At 44.5% G+C, this 18281-nt stretch overlaps 1 protein-coding gene across 1 annotated transcript in view; it reads right to left on the minus strand.

The window, feature by feature from the left end:
• LOC148502504 (uncharacterized) overlaps positions 1-16774 on the minus strand; it is a 71962-nt gene extending 55188 nt beyond the window's left edge. Inside the window, exons 1-4 of the mRNA XM_088449764.1 lie at positions 16674-16774; positions 11708-12629; positions 10398-10400; positions 1910-3125 (exon numbers count right to left, since the gene is read on the minus strand). Of these exons, the coding sequence (XP_088305890.1) occupies positions 1910-3125; positions 10398-10400; positions 11708-12629; positions 16674-16757 (2225 nt within the window). The 5' untranslated portion in view covers positions 16758-16774. The remainder of the gene's footprint in view (positions 1-1909; positions 3126-10397; positions 10401-11707; positions 12630-16673) is intronic.
• Between the last annotated feature and the right edge of the window lie 1507 nt (positions 16775-18281).

Raw genomic sequence — 18281 nt, forward strand, 5'->3', positions numbered from 1 at the left:
AGATCCATGTAAGCATACAGTGAGATGTGAGTGGTTCCTGCTTATCTTCTACTTCATATAATTCTGCTATGAAGAGAAAAGGTATTAGGCTTATTTAGTCTGTGATGTCTTCAGGAATCATTTCCAACACCGTGTAGTGAGTTATTTTGTATGAACTAGTAATATCTGTATACAAACATCCACTGCTATGCGACAAACCCCAGTTACATATTCACACTTTATAGTCATATCATGCCATTCATTTAGTAAATGCTGCTTGTGATATGTTCAAATATTTATTCTTTTTATTGAAGCCAAAGAATGGCATTAAGCAGTATTTTTTTTGTGAAAATACAGTCGGGTGCATAAATATTGGGACATTGACAGAATTTTCATATTTTGGCCTCTATTCACCACCACAATGGCTTTGAAATGAAACAAACAAGATGTGCTTTAACTGCAGACTTTCAGATTTAATTTGAGGGTAATTACATCCAAATCAGGTGAACGGTGTAGGAATTAAAATGGTTTCTATATAATAGTCTATATATCAGAAACGCGTTGGCGTGTGTGTACCCCGATGTCTGTGAATGACAACGTTCATAGACATATCGCATCGGCTGTGCAGCACTACAGTTCGGCGATATATCGTTGCATCTCTCTACTGGCGGTTCGTTGACCGTCTGTACACTTGCTGAAGGGACTGACGTCACAGCTGGGTCAAATTTAAATGCCCTCCTTGCTGTGATGACAGGATATATCTAGCAGCCAATCAGTAAGTGTGTACAGATTAATTGATCGACACGATGTGTACCCAGCTTAAGACTGAACTGGCAGGATCTGTACACATTACACAGACTGTACATACAATGTATTACATGGATTGTGCCAAACACAAACAATTGTATGTGATACACACAGTTGTATCCCTCTGTAGGGGCAATAAGTAACCTCAATGGTGCTGATGTCTGTTCTCCATTGGTTCCTCTTGGCACCAGCCATACCTGTTATTACATTACACCACCGCCAGTGATGTCACACACATCCCCTTACTAGCGCCATCATAGAAACTAGGGATAATTCTATAACAAGAAGATATCCCACATCTATCCCTGAGTGATGACAGCACATTAATGTAACAAACATAAAACTATGACGTGATACAAAAGGTAGAACAATAACACTAAGATATTACACTGCATTTATTACACTATCAGTACATATCATAGCATCATCCTCTGTGCTCAGGAGAGGGAGCACGGTTCTACTATAGACACACAAATATACACAGAGACTCCACCCAGAGCACCAGGAGCACCCACATATAGGACAGCCCTTATTCCTCACACTTGTGGTGTCCTGGTGATGGCGCCACTAACTGAAGAACAATTTATGAGTGTAGAAGTCTTTTCATTTCTGGAAAACAAACCTATGACATCACAGTGATCATTTATGACATCACATTTCTCTGGACACCTGGCATCTTTGTATATCACAGGTTATTGCTGGTGGGGAGGAGACTTATGGGCGGAACATGTTTGCCAGGTGTCAGACCAAATGTCCCATTACAAGTCACTATGAAGTTACCCCAAGTCCCATGAGCACAGTCCATGTTCTCTTGCACTATTTTATGCCATTTTTGGTGATACAATTCCAAGAGTGACCTTACATGCTGTAACATGACAATGAATGTATATTATTTTGTGAGATGGAAAGTAACAGGACATAAAAAAAAATCAATGTAATCAGTAGCACAAACCATGCCTGCTCAGCACTTTATATAATGAAAAAATAATGTACGAAGAGCTCATCTCAGGAAATATATTATGTATGAGATTTGCTCTTTAGATAAACTATTTCCCTTTCATAGTTTCCCATTTAAATGTGTGTGAAAAATATTCCACAAGATCTGACTTATGTTATTTCTCTGTCAGAGCATGGAAATGGCTTCTCGTCTGTGTGATGTCTCTGATGTTTAACAAGCTGTGATTTCTCTGCAAAACATTTCCCACATTCAGAACATGAAAATGGTTTCTCACCTGTGTGAGTTCTCTTGTGTACATGAAGAGCCGTTTTGTATCTAAAACATTTCCCACACTCAGAGCATGGAAATGGTTTCTCACCTGTGTGACATCGCTGATGTTTAACAAGAGATGATTTGTCTGCAAAACATTTCCCACACTCAGAGCATGGAAATGGCTTCTCACCTGTGTGACATCTCTGATGTTTAACTAGATTTGATTTCAGTGTAAAATATTTCCCACACTGAGAGCATGGAAATGGTTTCTCACCCGTGTGACATCTCTGATGTTTAACAAGAGATGATTTGTCTGCAAAACATTTCCCACACTCAGAGCATGGAAATGGCTTCTCACCTGTGTGACATCTCTGATGTTTAACAAGACTTGATTTCAGTGTAAAACATTTCCCACACTCAGAGCAAGGAAATGGTTTCTCACCTGTGTGACATCTCTGATGTGTAATAAGATTTGATTTCAGTGTAAAACATTTCCCACACTGAGAGCATGGAAATGGTTTCTCACCTGTGTGACATCTCTGATGTTTAACTAGATTTGATTTCAGTGTAAAACATTTCCCACACTGAGAGCATGGAAATGGTTTCTCACCTGTGTGACATTTCTGATGTGTAACAAGAGTTGATTTCCGAGTAAACCATTTCCCACATTCAGAACATGAAAATGGTTTCTCACCTGTGTGAGTTCTCTCGTGTACATGAAGAGCCGTTTTGTGTCCAAAACATTTTCCACACTGAGAGCATGGAAATGGTTTCTCACCTGTGTGAAATCTTTGATGTTTAACAAGAGCTGATTTCTGTGTAAAACCTTTCCCACACTCAGGACATGAAAATGGCTTCACAAGTATATTAGCTGGCCGATGGGCAATACGCTTTGTTCTCTTTGTAGAACATGTGGCATCTATATTATTGGGAAATATATTATCTACTCTAAGAGCTGTAATAGATGTACCGATATCTGAGTTATGAGGAGAACATGACACATCAGAAGGCTGAGATGACATATCTGTACTGAGAAGAACTGGAGAATCTCGTCTGATGTCATCATTTATTGCAGAATGTGGAGATATAATTAGATGGTCCTGCGATATATTCCATCTGTTACATCCATCTGTTGGGAAAATAATAAATGTACAGTAATATGAATGTTTTAACGAGATAAGGCTAATTAAAAAAACCAACACATTAAGGACGTATAAAAGGTACAAATTGTAACTGACATTTTAAACTGTGCGAATATATATATATATATATATATATATATATATATATATATATAAAAAGTACAGGTGGCACTCACAAAAAATAATTGTCCATGCTGCTGGGGTGCGAAGTTCTCAGGCATCACTATAGATACAGTCCAGAGCTAGCCAAAATATAAATATATAGAGAGAGCACTCACCAGTCTTCTTGATACAAAAAAAGTTAGAAACTTGTAATTTATTCACTCAAACCGTGACAATAAAGTGCATGTCGATGTTTCGGGTCTCACACTACCCTTTGTCAAGACCCAGAGACCAAAATGTCACCAGTAGTAGCCAGCATCAACCATATCAAATGCCCCTTAAATAGCTAATGCAACCCCACAGGTCACACCCACATAATCGAGTTAAAGACACACTGCTGTGTATAATCTAGATAATAAGCACACCTCACTGATTCATAGAGCAACATGTACCTCTTACAGTAGTTTATGAGCTAATAGACAACTCTAACATACATACCGTTGTGGAGGAATCAATCAGCAATGCCGCATGCATTCCAACCTCATGGAACGCACAGCTGATAATCCACCTTAGTGTTGCGATCATGTTGTCCTGCGAGGGATGCCGCTGGCAACATCACTGGACTATGACACAACCAGTGCCAATATGTAATCAAATCGCGTCACTGGTTACAAGTCCCCGGCCAGAGCAGGAAAGGCTGTCAGCGTGTGCGTGTTCAGCACAGCAGAGAGCATGCCAGGTCACAAGGTCACATGGTATAAATAAACAGAACCCAGAACCAATGGGTTTATAGAGTGTAGAGTTATTTCCTGTTGTTACCATGGTCCCCACATTAACACCAGGGTTCTGGTGATTGATTAGTTTATTCATACCATGTGACCTGGCGTGCTTTCCGCTGTGCTGAACACATGACACACACAAGCTGACCACCTTTCCTGCTCTGGCCGGGGACTTGTAACCAGTGACGTGACTTGAGTACATATTGGCACTGGTAGTGTCATAGTCCAGTGATGGTGCCAGCGGCATCCCTCGCAGGACAACATGATCGCAGCACTAAGGTGGATTATCAGCTGTGCGTTCCATGAGGGTGGAACGCATGCGGCATTGCTGATTGATTCCTCCACAACGGTATGTATGTTAGAGTTGTCTATTAGTCCATAAACTACTATAAGAGGTACACTTTGCTCTATGAATCAGTGAGGTGTGGTTATTATCTAGATTATACACAGCAGTGTGTCTTTAACTCGATTATGTGGGTGTGGCCTGTGGGGTTGCATTAGGTCAGTAGTCTTCAACCTTGGCCCTCCAGCTGCTATGGAACTACAGATTCTAGGATGCCCTGCCACAGTTTTAGCATGCTGTTATATCAAAACAGTGGCAAGGCATGCTGGGATGTGTAGTTCCACAGCAGCTGGAGGGCCAAGGTTGAAGACCCATGCATTAGGTATTTAAGGGGCATTTGATATGGTTGATGCTGGCTACTACTAGTGAAATTTTGGTCTCTGGGTCTTGACAAAGGGTCGTGTGAGACCCGAAACATCGACATGCACTTTATTGTCACCAGGTGAGTGAATAAGTTACAAGTTTCTAACTTGTATCAAGAAGACTGGTGAGTGCTCTCTCTCATATATATATATATAGTACATATTTATTTTAAAAATATGAAGTGCCTGTGGCAGAGGTGAATTTATATGCTTTCGCCTCCAGATGCGCACGATCAATGAGATGTAATGAAAACAGGATTTTGGTACTTACCGTTAAATCTCTTTCTCCGATTCCAGAGGCGACACTGGAGTCTCAGTACAGTGGGGTATAGATGTGGGATAACTGGGAGCTGGCACTTTAATAAATTTGAATAGTAGCTAGCTCCTCCCCCTCTATACCCCCCTACAGGTCACTCTAAACTGTGCCCAAGGAGAGCTGGAAATAGAATAACAGAGGAGCAGAAAACTAGAACATACCTAAACAACAAGCAAATATGCAAACAAATCAAGCAGAAAAAACTTGAAGAAAAAACTGACTGTACAAACCTGGCAGAACAATAACAAATGCAGGTGGAACAGTGCCGGGTGGGCATCCAGAGTCCCCTGTGGAATTGGAGAAAGGGATTTAACGGTAAGTACCAAAATCCTGTTTTCTCCTTCATTCACTAGGGGACACTGGAGTCTCAGTACAGTGGGGACATCCCAGAGCTCACATCCCGGGCAGGAGACCACCGAGAACCCTGCAAAACAGCACGGCCATACTGTGAAGCAGAAGCCGCAAACGTGTCAAAACGGTAAAACTTTGTAAAAGTATGCCGGCCCGAGCAAGTGGCCGCTCGACAAAACTGGGTCAGGGAAACCCCACAGGCAGCCGCCCACGGAGGACCCACTGAGCGTGTAGAATATGCTATGATTGAAGTAGGTGGCTGCTTTGATGCAGTCAGATAGGCTTGTCTGATTGTCAGACAAATCCATCTAGAAATAGTAGCCTTAGAAGCCGGCCAAGCTGGCCGCGCCATATCATATCGAACAAACAGCATATCCGACTTCCGAAGGGATGCTGTCCTACCAACATAAATCCAAAGAGCCTGGACAACATCTCGGGATCTGGAAGCCAAAGAATCCCCTTTATACACCGGAACTACTATTGGTTGGTTGATGTGAAACGCCGACACTACCATAGGCAAAAAGGATAACTGCGTACGTAGCTCAGCCCTATCCTCATGAAAAATTAGGTAAGGTGGACGACAAGAAAGCGCCCCTAGCTCAGACACACGCCTAGCAGAGGCGAGCGCCAACAGGAGAACCACTTTCCATGATAAAAATTTTAATTCCACTGTTTGTAAAGGTTCAAATAGGGAAGATTGGAGAAAAGAGAGGACCAAATCCAAATCCCATGGGGCAGTAGGAGGTACAAACGGAGGTTGTAATCTGACAACCCCTTGTAGAAAAGTCTGGACATCCGGTAATAATGCTAGTCGCTTTTGAAAGAAAATCAACAAAGCCGATACTTGAACTTTTAAAGATCCCAGACAAAGGCCTGCTGCTAAACCAGCCTGTAGAAAAAGAAGCAGCCTGGCTAAGTTGAATTCTGGCAGTGGCGCACCCTTGCGTTCACGCCAAGCGACGTATGCCTTCCATATGCGATGATAGGGCTTAGAGGTAACTTCCTTTCTAGCCCTTAACATAGTAGGAACCACCCTGGAAGGGATACCCTTCTTTCTTAAGAGAGCCCTTTCAACAGCCACGCCGTCAAACTAAGCTGCTTTAAGTCCTGATAAATAAACAGACCCTGTTCCAGTAGATCTTGTTGCAGAGGAGGAGGCCACGGGTCGTCTATCAGAAGATGTAGTTTGGAATACCACGCCCATCTGGGCCAGTCTGGAGCCACAACAGAACCTTTACCCCTTCTCGTTTGATTCTTTGCAGCAGACAAGGAAGAAGTGGTGGAAACAGGTAGACAAACTGAAACCACCAAGGAGCTGTTAGAGCATCCACCACCACTGCCTGTGGATCCCTTGTCCTGGAGCAGTAACATGGCAGTTGATGGTTCAGTCTCGATGCCATAAGATCTACCTGAGGGACCCCAACGCTGAATCAGTTGTTGGAAGACCTGCGGATTGAGCATCCACTCTCCCGGATGAATGTCCTGTCGACTGAGGTAATCGGCCTCCCAATTTTCTACCCCTGGTATGAAAATTGCTGATATCGCTACCGCATATTCCTCTGCCCAGAGAAGAATGCGGCTTACCTCGCTCATGGCGGACCGACTCTTGGTACTGCCCTGTTAGTTGATGTACGCCACAGCCGTGGTGTTGTCGGATTGCACTCTGATGGCCTGGCCCTTCAACAGAGGATGTGCCACCTGAAGAGCATAGAACACGGCCCTTAGCTCCAGAATGTTTATGGGCAGTACTGCCTCCAGTAAAGTCCAGCGGCCCTGAAAGTGTCTTCTCTGAGTCACTGCCCCCCATCCTCTCAGACCTGTGTCTGTGGTGGTGAGAATCCATTCCCACAATGCAAACCTCTTGCCTGCCAATAGGTGAGAGGAATTCAGCCACCAAAGGAGAGATGTCTGAGTCCTGGGTGACAGTTGAACTCGCTGGTGAACGAAGAGGTGGGACCCTGACCACTGACAGAGAAGGTCCAGTTGGAATGGATGGGCATGGAACCTCCCGTATTGGATGGCCTCAAAAGACGCAACCATCTTTCCCAGAAGGCGAATACACAGGTGCACTGACACCCTGCGATGATGCAGTATCAATCGCACCATGTGTTGAATGGAGGTGACTTTTTCCTGCGGAAGAAGTACCTTTTGCTCCACTGTGTCCAAAATCATCCCTAGGAAAGGCAGACGCTGTGTAGGCTGCAGATGAGATTTTTGGTAATTCAGGATTCATCCGTGTTGCAACAGCAGACTCTGTGTTACCCGGATGTCCTGCAGTAATTGAGAGACTGACGGAGCCTTGAGGAGTAGGTCGTCCAAGGGACGATAGTAACCCCTTGTATCCGAAGAAGGGCCATCATTACTGCCATGACCTTTGTGAACACTCTTGGTGCTGATGAAAGACCAAAAGGTAAAACCTGGAATTGAAAATGAGAGGCCCGCACTGCGAACCGAAGGAATGCCTGATGAGGAGGCCAAATGGGAATGTGGGATAAGCATCCTTTATGTCTAAGGATACGAGAAACTCGCCCCTCTTTAGCCCTGCAATGACGGATTGCAGGGACTCCATCTTGAACTTGAAGGTCCGCAAATAAGGATTGAGATGTTTCAAGTTCAGAATGGGTCTCACCGAGCCGTCTTGCTTGGGAACCGCAAACAAGCTGGAATAAAAACCTTGACCCTGCTGGTGGATAGGGACATGCACTATTACTCGAGAAGACAGTAGCTTTTGTATTGCCTCCTGTATAACAACCCGTTTGTCCGCAGATGCCGGCAAACCAGTTGTTAAAAAAACGAGGAGGAGGTTGGATCTGAAAATCCAGCTTCAACCCCTGAATAATGATGTCCCGGACCCACGCGTCCTGGCAAGACTTGGTCCAAACTTCCTTGAAGTAGCAAAGGCGAGCTCCCACCCTGGGGTCCCCCAGGAGAGAAGGGAGTGCGTCATGCTGGAGGCTTAACTGAAGCCTTATCCTGCTGGGAGGAGGATGCAGTGGCTCTACCCCGCCTCTGGGACCCCGGGAGATAGCGGGAGCGCCTCTGCCACGGCCCCTGAATCTCCATGGAATACGAAAGGCCTTTCCGGCAAAGGGCTTCATGGGGGGAGGAGCAGCAGATGGGAGATAAGTGGACTTACCACCTGTGGCTTGAGATATCCACTTATCCAGTTCCGTTCCAAACAGAGCTTGTCCTGTGAATGGAAGCGCTTCCATGGCTCTCTTGGATTCCGCCTCCGCCTGCTATTGTCGCAGCCACAGGGCTCTGCGGGCTGAGACAGCCAAGGCCGAGGATCTAGAGGAAAGACTACAAATATCCTTAGAAGCCTCTCCAAGAAAAGCAGGAGACTTTGCAATCTATTCCGCTAGAGGAACCAGATCCTCCGCCAGAGCCCCAGTCTTAAGGCCCTCAGCGAGCTGCATAGCCCATGCTTCCAACGCCTTGTTGACCCAACAGCTGACTAATGCGGGTCAAAGAGACACCCTGCTACAGTGTACATTGACTTCAAGGTAGTTTCTACAGGGGTATTCAATTTGGAGCGAAAAGTCCGTGCTGGACTTTTCACTCCACATCGCTGATTTTCCTGGGATAAAGTATCGGGCGCGCACCTGCTTTATCCCCGTATTCAATTAAAAAGCTACGAAAACGGGGGCCGGTGAAATAGGATCGGCGAAAAAACACGGGATTTACCTGGAATAAATTGTAGGACCCCCCTAAAGCTGTCAAAACATAGGGGATCACTATGGGTACCCCCGTTTTAGCCTGCAAATGAAAGCCAGGGTTTTGAATAGCCGCGGCAGGTGTTTTTTTTCCGACATTGAAGAAGTGATGCAGAAGAGCACTTAGGTTTTTTTTTTCTTTTTTTAAGTGGTTCCATCAAATTTGGGGTACATGAAAATGGGTACTAGCATATTTTTATGTCCCTAAACTAATTTTTTAAAAATTCTGCAAAAATGCACCTGCCACTAATAATCTATTCTAGAAAACACCTGCCGCTAATAGCCTATTCTAGAAAACACGTGCTGCGTACTCACAGAATAGCCCTGAACCTATTTCCCTATTTTTAAACACTTTTTAATTATTTTTTTTTCACCCCAATTTTTAAAAATATTTTTTGGGGTGTCCCTAATTTTTTTTAAAACTTTTTTTTGACACAGTTTATTTTTAAATGACATTCCCAGGGTTGCAGGCTATTTTTTTTTAAGCATGCACCCCTAAACCCCAATTCTGCACTTTTTTTGGCCACCTATTCAGTGGTGAAAAGTTATCCCCGTTTTTTTTCAAAGACTTTTCGAACCTGCGAATTGAATACGGGGATAATTGAAATCAGCGAAAAAGACGTCATCTGCGAAAATTTATCACAGATTCCGAAATTTTGGCTCCAAATTGAATACCCCTGATAGGGGCATAGAGGGAGATTATGCTATCAACCCCGTCCAACCAGCTCTGCTTCAGAGACCAGTGCTATTAACACAATATAATGCTGTAATCACTGTGTAAACACAGTCCAACCTGATCTTCACAAGTCTACCCCCACTGTGCAGGCACAATCTGGGCAGACAGATCTTATTCTCTGTGTTTGTAAAATGGCCACCAGCCTCCTTCTGGAAGTGCTGGGGCTGCTGGAAGGCAGAAGCTGAACTGTGTGTTAGGCTCCGCCCCCTCCATTCTTGCTGCTTAGTGTTTTTAATGCCCGCCTGTCATTTCCTCCTGGTCACCCTGCTAATCAGAGTGCCAGGAGTCACTAACCTTCTGCTGCCATGTGCTGCTGACGGCGGGCTTGCTAATGGAGAAGCACGACAAACGCCGCATGCAGCGCGTCTGGCTACCCCCCAGAGACAATGGTCTCTGTAGCTGTAGACCCCAGCGCGTGCTGCAAGCAGCGGCGATGAGGTCTCTTGGCAGCTCCAAAGAAACAGACAGGCAGGGGAAGTGAGCTTCCTGTCTGATCCTCATGCTGATCGAAGATCCATTGATTTGATTTTTAGCAGAGAGCTTTTGTATGTGACCAGCTCCCTTGGCACAAAATTTAGACTGACCTGTAGGGGGGTATAGAGGGGGAGGAGCTAGCTACTATTCAAATGTATTAAAGTGCCAGCTCCCGGTTATCCCACATTTATACCCCACTGTACTGAGACTCCAGTGTCCCCTACTGGATGAAGGAGAAATAGGATTCAAAACACGTACAATATAAAACTATACAAACAGCGTATCAATATAATTCACCCAAATCCTACAGAAGGGGTGCTCCAACCGCTGCAGACTGCGCTTGAGTAAGTAGAAGCTACCAGTAGCAGTGGTCGTCCCTGGCCGAGGGAGCCTTTGGAATATGAACAGGAACCACCAACGCGTTTCATGTGAAAACAAACTTCCTCAGGGATCAAATAGAAAATTCTAAATTACCCCATGAGTCTTCTTCTGTTTGCTTAGTGCTGGGCTGTATTCCAGATATGGAGTCCATTAAAAGTGGTTGAAAATGCGTCCTAGGAGAGGCCTTTATATTGAATCTATTACCTTTGAATGGAACCATACTCTGATAAGCACATCCATATTTCCATAAAAGTACGCACAATATCTTTACACAAACATCAATTGGTGTTTTATTTTATACCTCTATACACACCTTCTTGTCTTATTACTCTCTCTCTCTATACACACACTTATTGATTGGTTTATGAGGGCATTTAGATGTAACAATATACCCTCACAAGCTATTCTTCAGATGAAACTGCATCGGAACTACTAAACACGTCAGCATGAAACATCTAGTGAGCTAGATCAGAGCACTGATTAATCACAGTGAGTGGAATCTGTGTGAAAAACAGTCTACAGAAGTGTGGTGAGGATTCACATATTTCTACTTGATATATACAACTATCTGACATTTGTTCTATTGTCTGGTATGAGTAATATATTACATCCATTAAAGACTTAGGGGTACATTTACTAAAGTGAGAGTGTTTGTTTTAAAAGTGATGTTGCCCATAGCAACCAATCACATTCTAGCTATTATCTTCCAGAAGGTGCTAGTTAAATGTTAAGTAGAATCTGATTAGTTTTAAAAGTTATGTTGTACATAGTAACCAAATTCTAAAAATACTCACTTTAGTAAATTTACCCCTTAGATTACAGTCCCGGTCTGATTGCACTTTCCATGTTTCATATAAATTGTGGACAGATCTGCAGTAACCACCTCTAATTAGATTTACAAATTAACAAACTGCTCACTAACAAAGTAAAGTTTAGGATAAGAGATTGTTGTAGTTACTGAGCAGGGAGAATATGAGACTCTTTTCTATAATAAGGGTTTATTACTCACCTGTACTGATATCTGTAGGGATTTCCTCCTCCTTACACTGCTGATCACCCCTCACATACGTCTCTTCTCCCTCTGTATCTTCTGCCTTTATATCAGTCACATACGTCTCTTCTTCTTCCTCTATATCTTCTATCCTATTATCAGTCACATACGTCTCTTCTTCTCCCTCTATATCTTCTGCCTTCATATCAGTCACATACGTCTCTTCTTCCTCTGTATCTTCTGCCTTCATATCAGTCACATACGTCTCTTCTTCTCCCTCTGTATCTTCTGCCTTCATATCAGTCACATACGTCTCTTCTTCTCCCTCTATATCTTCTGCCTTCATATCAGTTACATAGGTCTCTTCTTCTCCCTCTATATCTTCTGCCTTCATATCAGTCACATACGTCTCTTCTTCTCCCTCTATATCTTCTGCCTTCATATCAGTCACATACGTCTCTTCTTCTTCCTCTATATCCTCTGCCTTCATATCAGTCACATATGTCTCTTCTTCTCCCTCTATATCTTCTACCTTATTATCAGTCACAAACGTCTCTTCTTCTCCCTCTATATCTTCTGCCTTTATATCAGTCGCATACGTCTCATCTTCTCCCTCTGTATCTTCTGCCTTATTATCAGTCACATACGTCTCTTCTTCTCCCTCTATACCTTCTGCCGTATTATCAGTCACATATGTCTCTTCTTCTCCCTCTGTATCTTCTGCCTTCATATCAGTCACATACGTCTCTTCTCCCTCTATATCTTCTGCCTTCATATCAGTCACATATGTCTCTTCTTCTCCCTCTGTATCTTCTGCCTTCATATCAGTCACATACGTCTCTTCTCCCTCTATATCTTCTGCCTTCATATCAGTCACATATGTCTCTTCTTCTCCCTCTATATCTTCTGCCTTCATATCAGTCACATACGTCTCTTCTCCCTTTATATCTTCTGCCTCCATATCAGTCAGAAACGTCTCCTCATCTTCCTCTATGTCTTCTGCCTTAATATAAATCAGGTCTTCATTCTAAATTACCCACAAAACAACAAAATAACACTATAATAATGCCTGAATAAATTATATCAGAATACATATTATAATAGTATATCAGCATGTAATACAATCAATTAGGTGCAGATTAATTACTTAATGCAGGTCAATTAATGAAAAGTCACTTTGGTATTTAAATTTTCAGGAAGAGCCACTATTACCTGATCCTCCTGTGGGGTCCTGCGATTCTCCTCTGTACAATCCTGTGAATAAAGAGGACAGGGACATCTCTCTGGGGTATTTCTGTTACTGGGTTCATCTGTAGGAGACACATAGTGACTGAGTACATTGTATATATGTGATTATCAGGTGATGTGTGTACAGTAACCTACTGTATAATGGATGGGGAAAGGTCTCTAGGTATGACTCCCTATGCAGCATTTACCAAGTATATAACGAGGAATCTCAAAAATGTTGTAATAAACAGGTTGGAACAATGGAAATGTCAAAGCACTTTATATCAGGGAATAAATATCTATCATTAGTGTTTCATTTTAAAATATTCCCAAAAGATATGGTACAATGTATCCTAAGGGTCCTCACATCCCCAGCAGTGTGACAGGGCAGATCTGTGACATTATGTCTAGGGTCCTCACATCCCCAGCAGTGTGACAGGACAGATCTGTGACACTATGTCTAGGGTCCTCACATCCCCAGCAGTGTGACAGGGCAGATCTGTGACATTATGTCTAGGGTCCTCACATCCCCAGCAGTGTGACAGGGCAGATCTGTGACATTATGTCTAGGGTCCCCACATCCCCAGCAGTGTGACAGGGCAGATCTGTGACACTATGTCTAGGGTCCTCACATCCCCAGCAGTGTGACAGGGCAGATCTGTGACATTATGTCTAGGGTCCCCACATCCCCAGCAGTGTGACAGGGCAGATCTGTGACACTATGTCTAGGGTCCTCACATCCCCAGCAGTGTGACAGGGCAGATCTGTGACACTATGTCTAGGGTCCTCACATCCCCAGCAGTGTGACAGGGCAGATCTGTGACATTATGTCTAGGGTCCCCACATCCCCAGCAGTGTGACAGGGCAGATCTGTGACACTATGTCTAGGGTCCTCACATCCCCAGCAGTGTGACAGGGCAGATCTGTGACACTATGTCTAGGGTCCTCACATCCCCAGCAGTGTGACAGGGCAGGTCTGTGACACTACATCTAGGGTCCTCACATCCCCAGCAGTGTGACAGGGCAGATCTGTGACATTATGTCTAGGGTCCTCACATCCCCAGCAGTGTGACTGGGCAGATCTGTGACACTATGTCTAGGGTCCTCACATCCCCGGCAGTGTGACAGGGCAGATCTATGTCTAGGGTCCTCACATCCCCAGCAGTGTTACTGGGCAGATCTGTGACACTATGTCTAGGGTCCTCACATCCCCAGCAGTGTGACAGGGCAGATCTGTGACACTATGTCTAGGGTCCTCACATCCCCAGCAGTGTGACAGGGCAGATCTGTGACATTATGTCTACGGTCCTCACATCCCCAGCAGTGTGACTGGGCAGATCTGTGACACTATGTCTAGGGTCCCCACATCCCCAGCAGTGTGACAGGGCAGATCTGTGACACTATGTCTAGGGTCCTCACATCCCCAGCAGTGTGACAGGGCAGGTCTGTGACATTATGTCTAGGGTCCTCACATTCCCAGCAGTGTGACTTGGAAGATCTGTGACACTACGTCTAGGGTCCTCACATCCCCAGCAGTGTGACAGGGCAGACCTGTGACACTACGTCTAGGGTCCTCACATCCCCAGCAGTGTGACAGGGCAGGTCTGTGACACTACGTCTAGGGTCCTCACATCCCCAGCAGTGTGACAGGGCAGATCTATGACATTATGTCTAGGGTCCTCACATCCCCAGCAGTGTGACAGGGCAGATCTGTGAGACTGAACGTCTAGGGTCCCCACATACAGATGTCAGATAAAAATACCTAAAGAGCATCCTGGAGAAACGCCAAACAAACAATAAGGTAACAGCAGCCCAGGTGCCAGCAAATCTGGGGGATAACCACTAATAATTTACTTCCAGAATCCTGCATGGAAACTTCCACGTTGTCTGTATGAATTTGGGCCCGGAGGCAGGGAGAAAAGATCCCCAGACAGCAGCCTCCTTGGCCACCGAGTGTCATCTCCTTGGTGCTCCAAGAAAACAAATCAGCTGGCTGTGCTGGCTATCTCTCCCTGCATCTCCTCATGTCACTGCAGGAGGCCGCATGGGAGGCCACTCTGATTCCCTGGGAGGGGGAAGACCAGCAGCCCAAAATGGGACACAAATCCCCCTAGACCACCAGGGAAGAGATAAGTGCAATGATACTTTTAAATATTACACTTGTTTCAGACTTTCATACCAAACAAACCCCAGGGGCTAGTGCTGGAGCATAACTCTTTCAGTGGTGGGGTATTGTGAGCGAGGCTCCCAGTCTATAGCTCGTATCCCTGCATCTGGGACAAGACTCCCGAACACAATAACTCTCCCGCCGGACTTAATCCCCCTTCACACTTAGGTACCAGGATGGCTCCAAAAATATGAGATACACCAGATAGTGTGGGGAGGAGACTGGTCAGATGTCTGGGCTGGTAACACACAGTGACATGATGTGAGGGGGAGAGCAGGAGTATAATAGGGGCTTATGGCACCTGATGTATGAGATACACCAGAGAGTGTGGGGAGGAGACTGGTCAGATCTCTGGGCTGGTAACACACAGTGACACGATGTGAGGGGGAGAGCAGGAGTATAATTGGGGCTGATGGCTCCAGATGTATGAGATACACCAGAGTGTGGGGAGGAGACTGGTCAGATCTCTGGACTGGTAACAAACAGTGACATTATGTGAGGGGGAGAGCAGGAGTATAATAGGGGCTGATAGCTCCTGATGTATGAGATACACCAGAGAGTGTGGGGAGGAGACTGGTCAGATCTCTGGGCTGGTAACAAACAGTGACACGATGTGAGGGGGAGAGCAGGAGTATAATAGGGGCTGATGGCTCCTGATGTATGAGATACACCAGAGAGTGTGGGGAGGAGACTGGTCAGATCTCTGGGCTGGTAACGCACAGTGACATTATGTGAGGGGGAGAGCAGGAGTATAATAGGGGCTGATGACTTCTGATTCTGATGTATGAGATACACCAGAGAGCGTGGGGAGGAGACTGGTCAGATCTCTGGGCTGGTAACACACAGTGACATGATGTGAGGGGGAGAGCTGGAGTATAATAGGGGCTGATGGCACCTGATGTATGACATACACCAGAAAGTGTGGGGAGGAGACTGGTCAGATCTCTGGGCTGGTAACACACAGTGACACGATGTGAGGGGGAGAGCAGAGTATAATAGGGGCTGATGGCTCCTGATATATGAGATACACCAGAGTGTTGGGAGGAGACTGGTCAGATCTCTGGGCTGGTAACACACAGTGATATGATGTGAGGGGGAGAGCAGTATAAGAGGAACGGAGGAGGAGGTAGAAGAAGATGATTGTACTGACTGAAATATGATTTATTTATAATACGCCAATCATAGTGATGTATGCAAGATATGTAGGCATTCCCAAGTTCCATACACATAGGAGTTTACTATCTAACTACCTGATCACACAGGTGCAATGTGTCAGAAGTCAATTAACATACTACTATAGTTTTGGATTGGGGAAGGAAAGCCAAACCTGGGAGAACATACAATCTCCACACATATAATACACTGGTTAAAACCGAACACTATAACATGGTGCAGAGAGAGAATGTGACTCTTTTCTGTAATAAGTCTTTATTACTCACCTGTGCTGACATCTGTAAGGATTTCTTCCTCCTTACACTGCTGATCACCCCTCACATACATCTCTTCTTCTCCCTCTATATCTTCTGCCTTATTATCAGTCACATACGTCTCTTCTTCTCCCTCTATATCTTCTGCCTTCATATCAGTCACATACGTCTCTTCTCCCTCTATATCTTCTGCCTTCATATCAGTCACATATGTCTCATCTTCTCCCTCTATATCTTCTGCCTTCATATCAGTCACATATGTCTCTACTTCTCCATCTATATAATTTATCTTATTAGTCAGATCTTCACCCTAATTAAATCAGAGAATAAAAAAATGCAGAATGTCTGATGTCATTACTTGCGATAACACAGTATAATATCAGTGTATAAGACACACACAGCTTCTGTACAGATCATATAGTGACAGTCACTGTGGGACCCTATTTCCCATCTACCTGAAGCTCCTGTGGGATCCTGTGATTCTCCTCTATACACCGCTGTGAATAATGAGGATGGGGACATCTCTGTGGGTTATTTCTGATACTGGGTCCATCTGTAGAAGACACACAGTAACCGAGTACATTGTATATATATGATTATCAGATAATGTGTATATAGGAGGCCCTCATAAATGCTCTCCCCTGTACAATAAATGACAGAATCCTCCTACCCAGTGATTTGAGTGTCCGATGATTCTCCATCATCACGTCCTTGTACAGACTCCTGTGTTCCTCTATATACTCCCCCTCCTGCATGGAAACACAGACAGTGACATCCTGACACCTTATAGCAACCTGACACACACAATGATAGTCACCACCCTGACACATCCCCTGGTGTTACTGTATAATGCCCCATTCCCAGCAGTCACCTCTCCAGTCATCACCCAGACACATCCCCTGGTGTTACTGTATAATGTCCCATTCCCAGCAGTTACCTCTCTAGTCATCACCCAGACACATCCCCTGGTGTTACTGTATATTTTCCCATATCCAGCAGTCACCTCTCCAGTCATCACCCAGACACATCCTCAGGTGTTACTGTATAATGTCCCATTCCCAGCAGTCACCTCTACAGTCATCACCCAGACACATCCCCTGGTGTTACTGTATAATGTCCCATTCCCAGCAGTCACCTCTCCAGTCAACACCCAGACACATCCCCTGGTGTTACTGTATAATGTCCCGTTCCCAGCAGTCACCTCTCCAGTCATCGGCTGAATGATCTTGTTGGTGAGTTCCAGGATCTTCTGGTCATTGTGTCTCTCATGTATCAGTGAGTGAGGTGGAGGCACTGTGATGGGGCTCTGGGTCCTGCCCAGTCCTCCTGACCCACGGGGATGGCTGCTTGGTGTCTCACACTCACCGGATGTCTTCTTCACTACTGTGTAATCCTGAGTATTGGGGAGACAACAATGAAAACATCAGTTAAACTCCACCAATATGGGGTTGTTTATTCACGTTTTAACTTTGCATAATATACAAGACTATTTTACCATATCAAGTCTTGTAACAATCTCCTATATATATATATATATATATAGGAAAATATATATATAGGAAAATATATATATATATATATATATATAGGAAAATGTTGAGTATGTCGTATGCAGATCTGACATATTTGTGTCAGTGACAAAAAGAAAAGAACATACTGTGAGCAATGTACCAAATCCCAACTCCATTGAGGACTTATACTATATCTGAGACTGGCTACCTGCTACTCAGTTATTACTATAGATATAAGTGATGTCACTGTGACGCTCCCA

Source organism: Taudactylus pleione, unplaced genomic scaffold (assembly GCF_031769625.1).
Source record: "Taudactylus pleione unplaced genomic scaffold, aTauple2 ptg000495l, whole genome shotgun sequence".
Classification (NCBI taxonomy): Eukaryota; Metazoa; Chordata; class Amphibia; order Anura; family Myobatrachidae; genus Taudactylus; species Taudactylus pleione.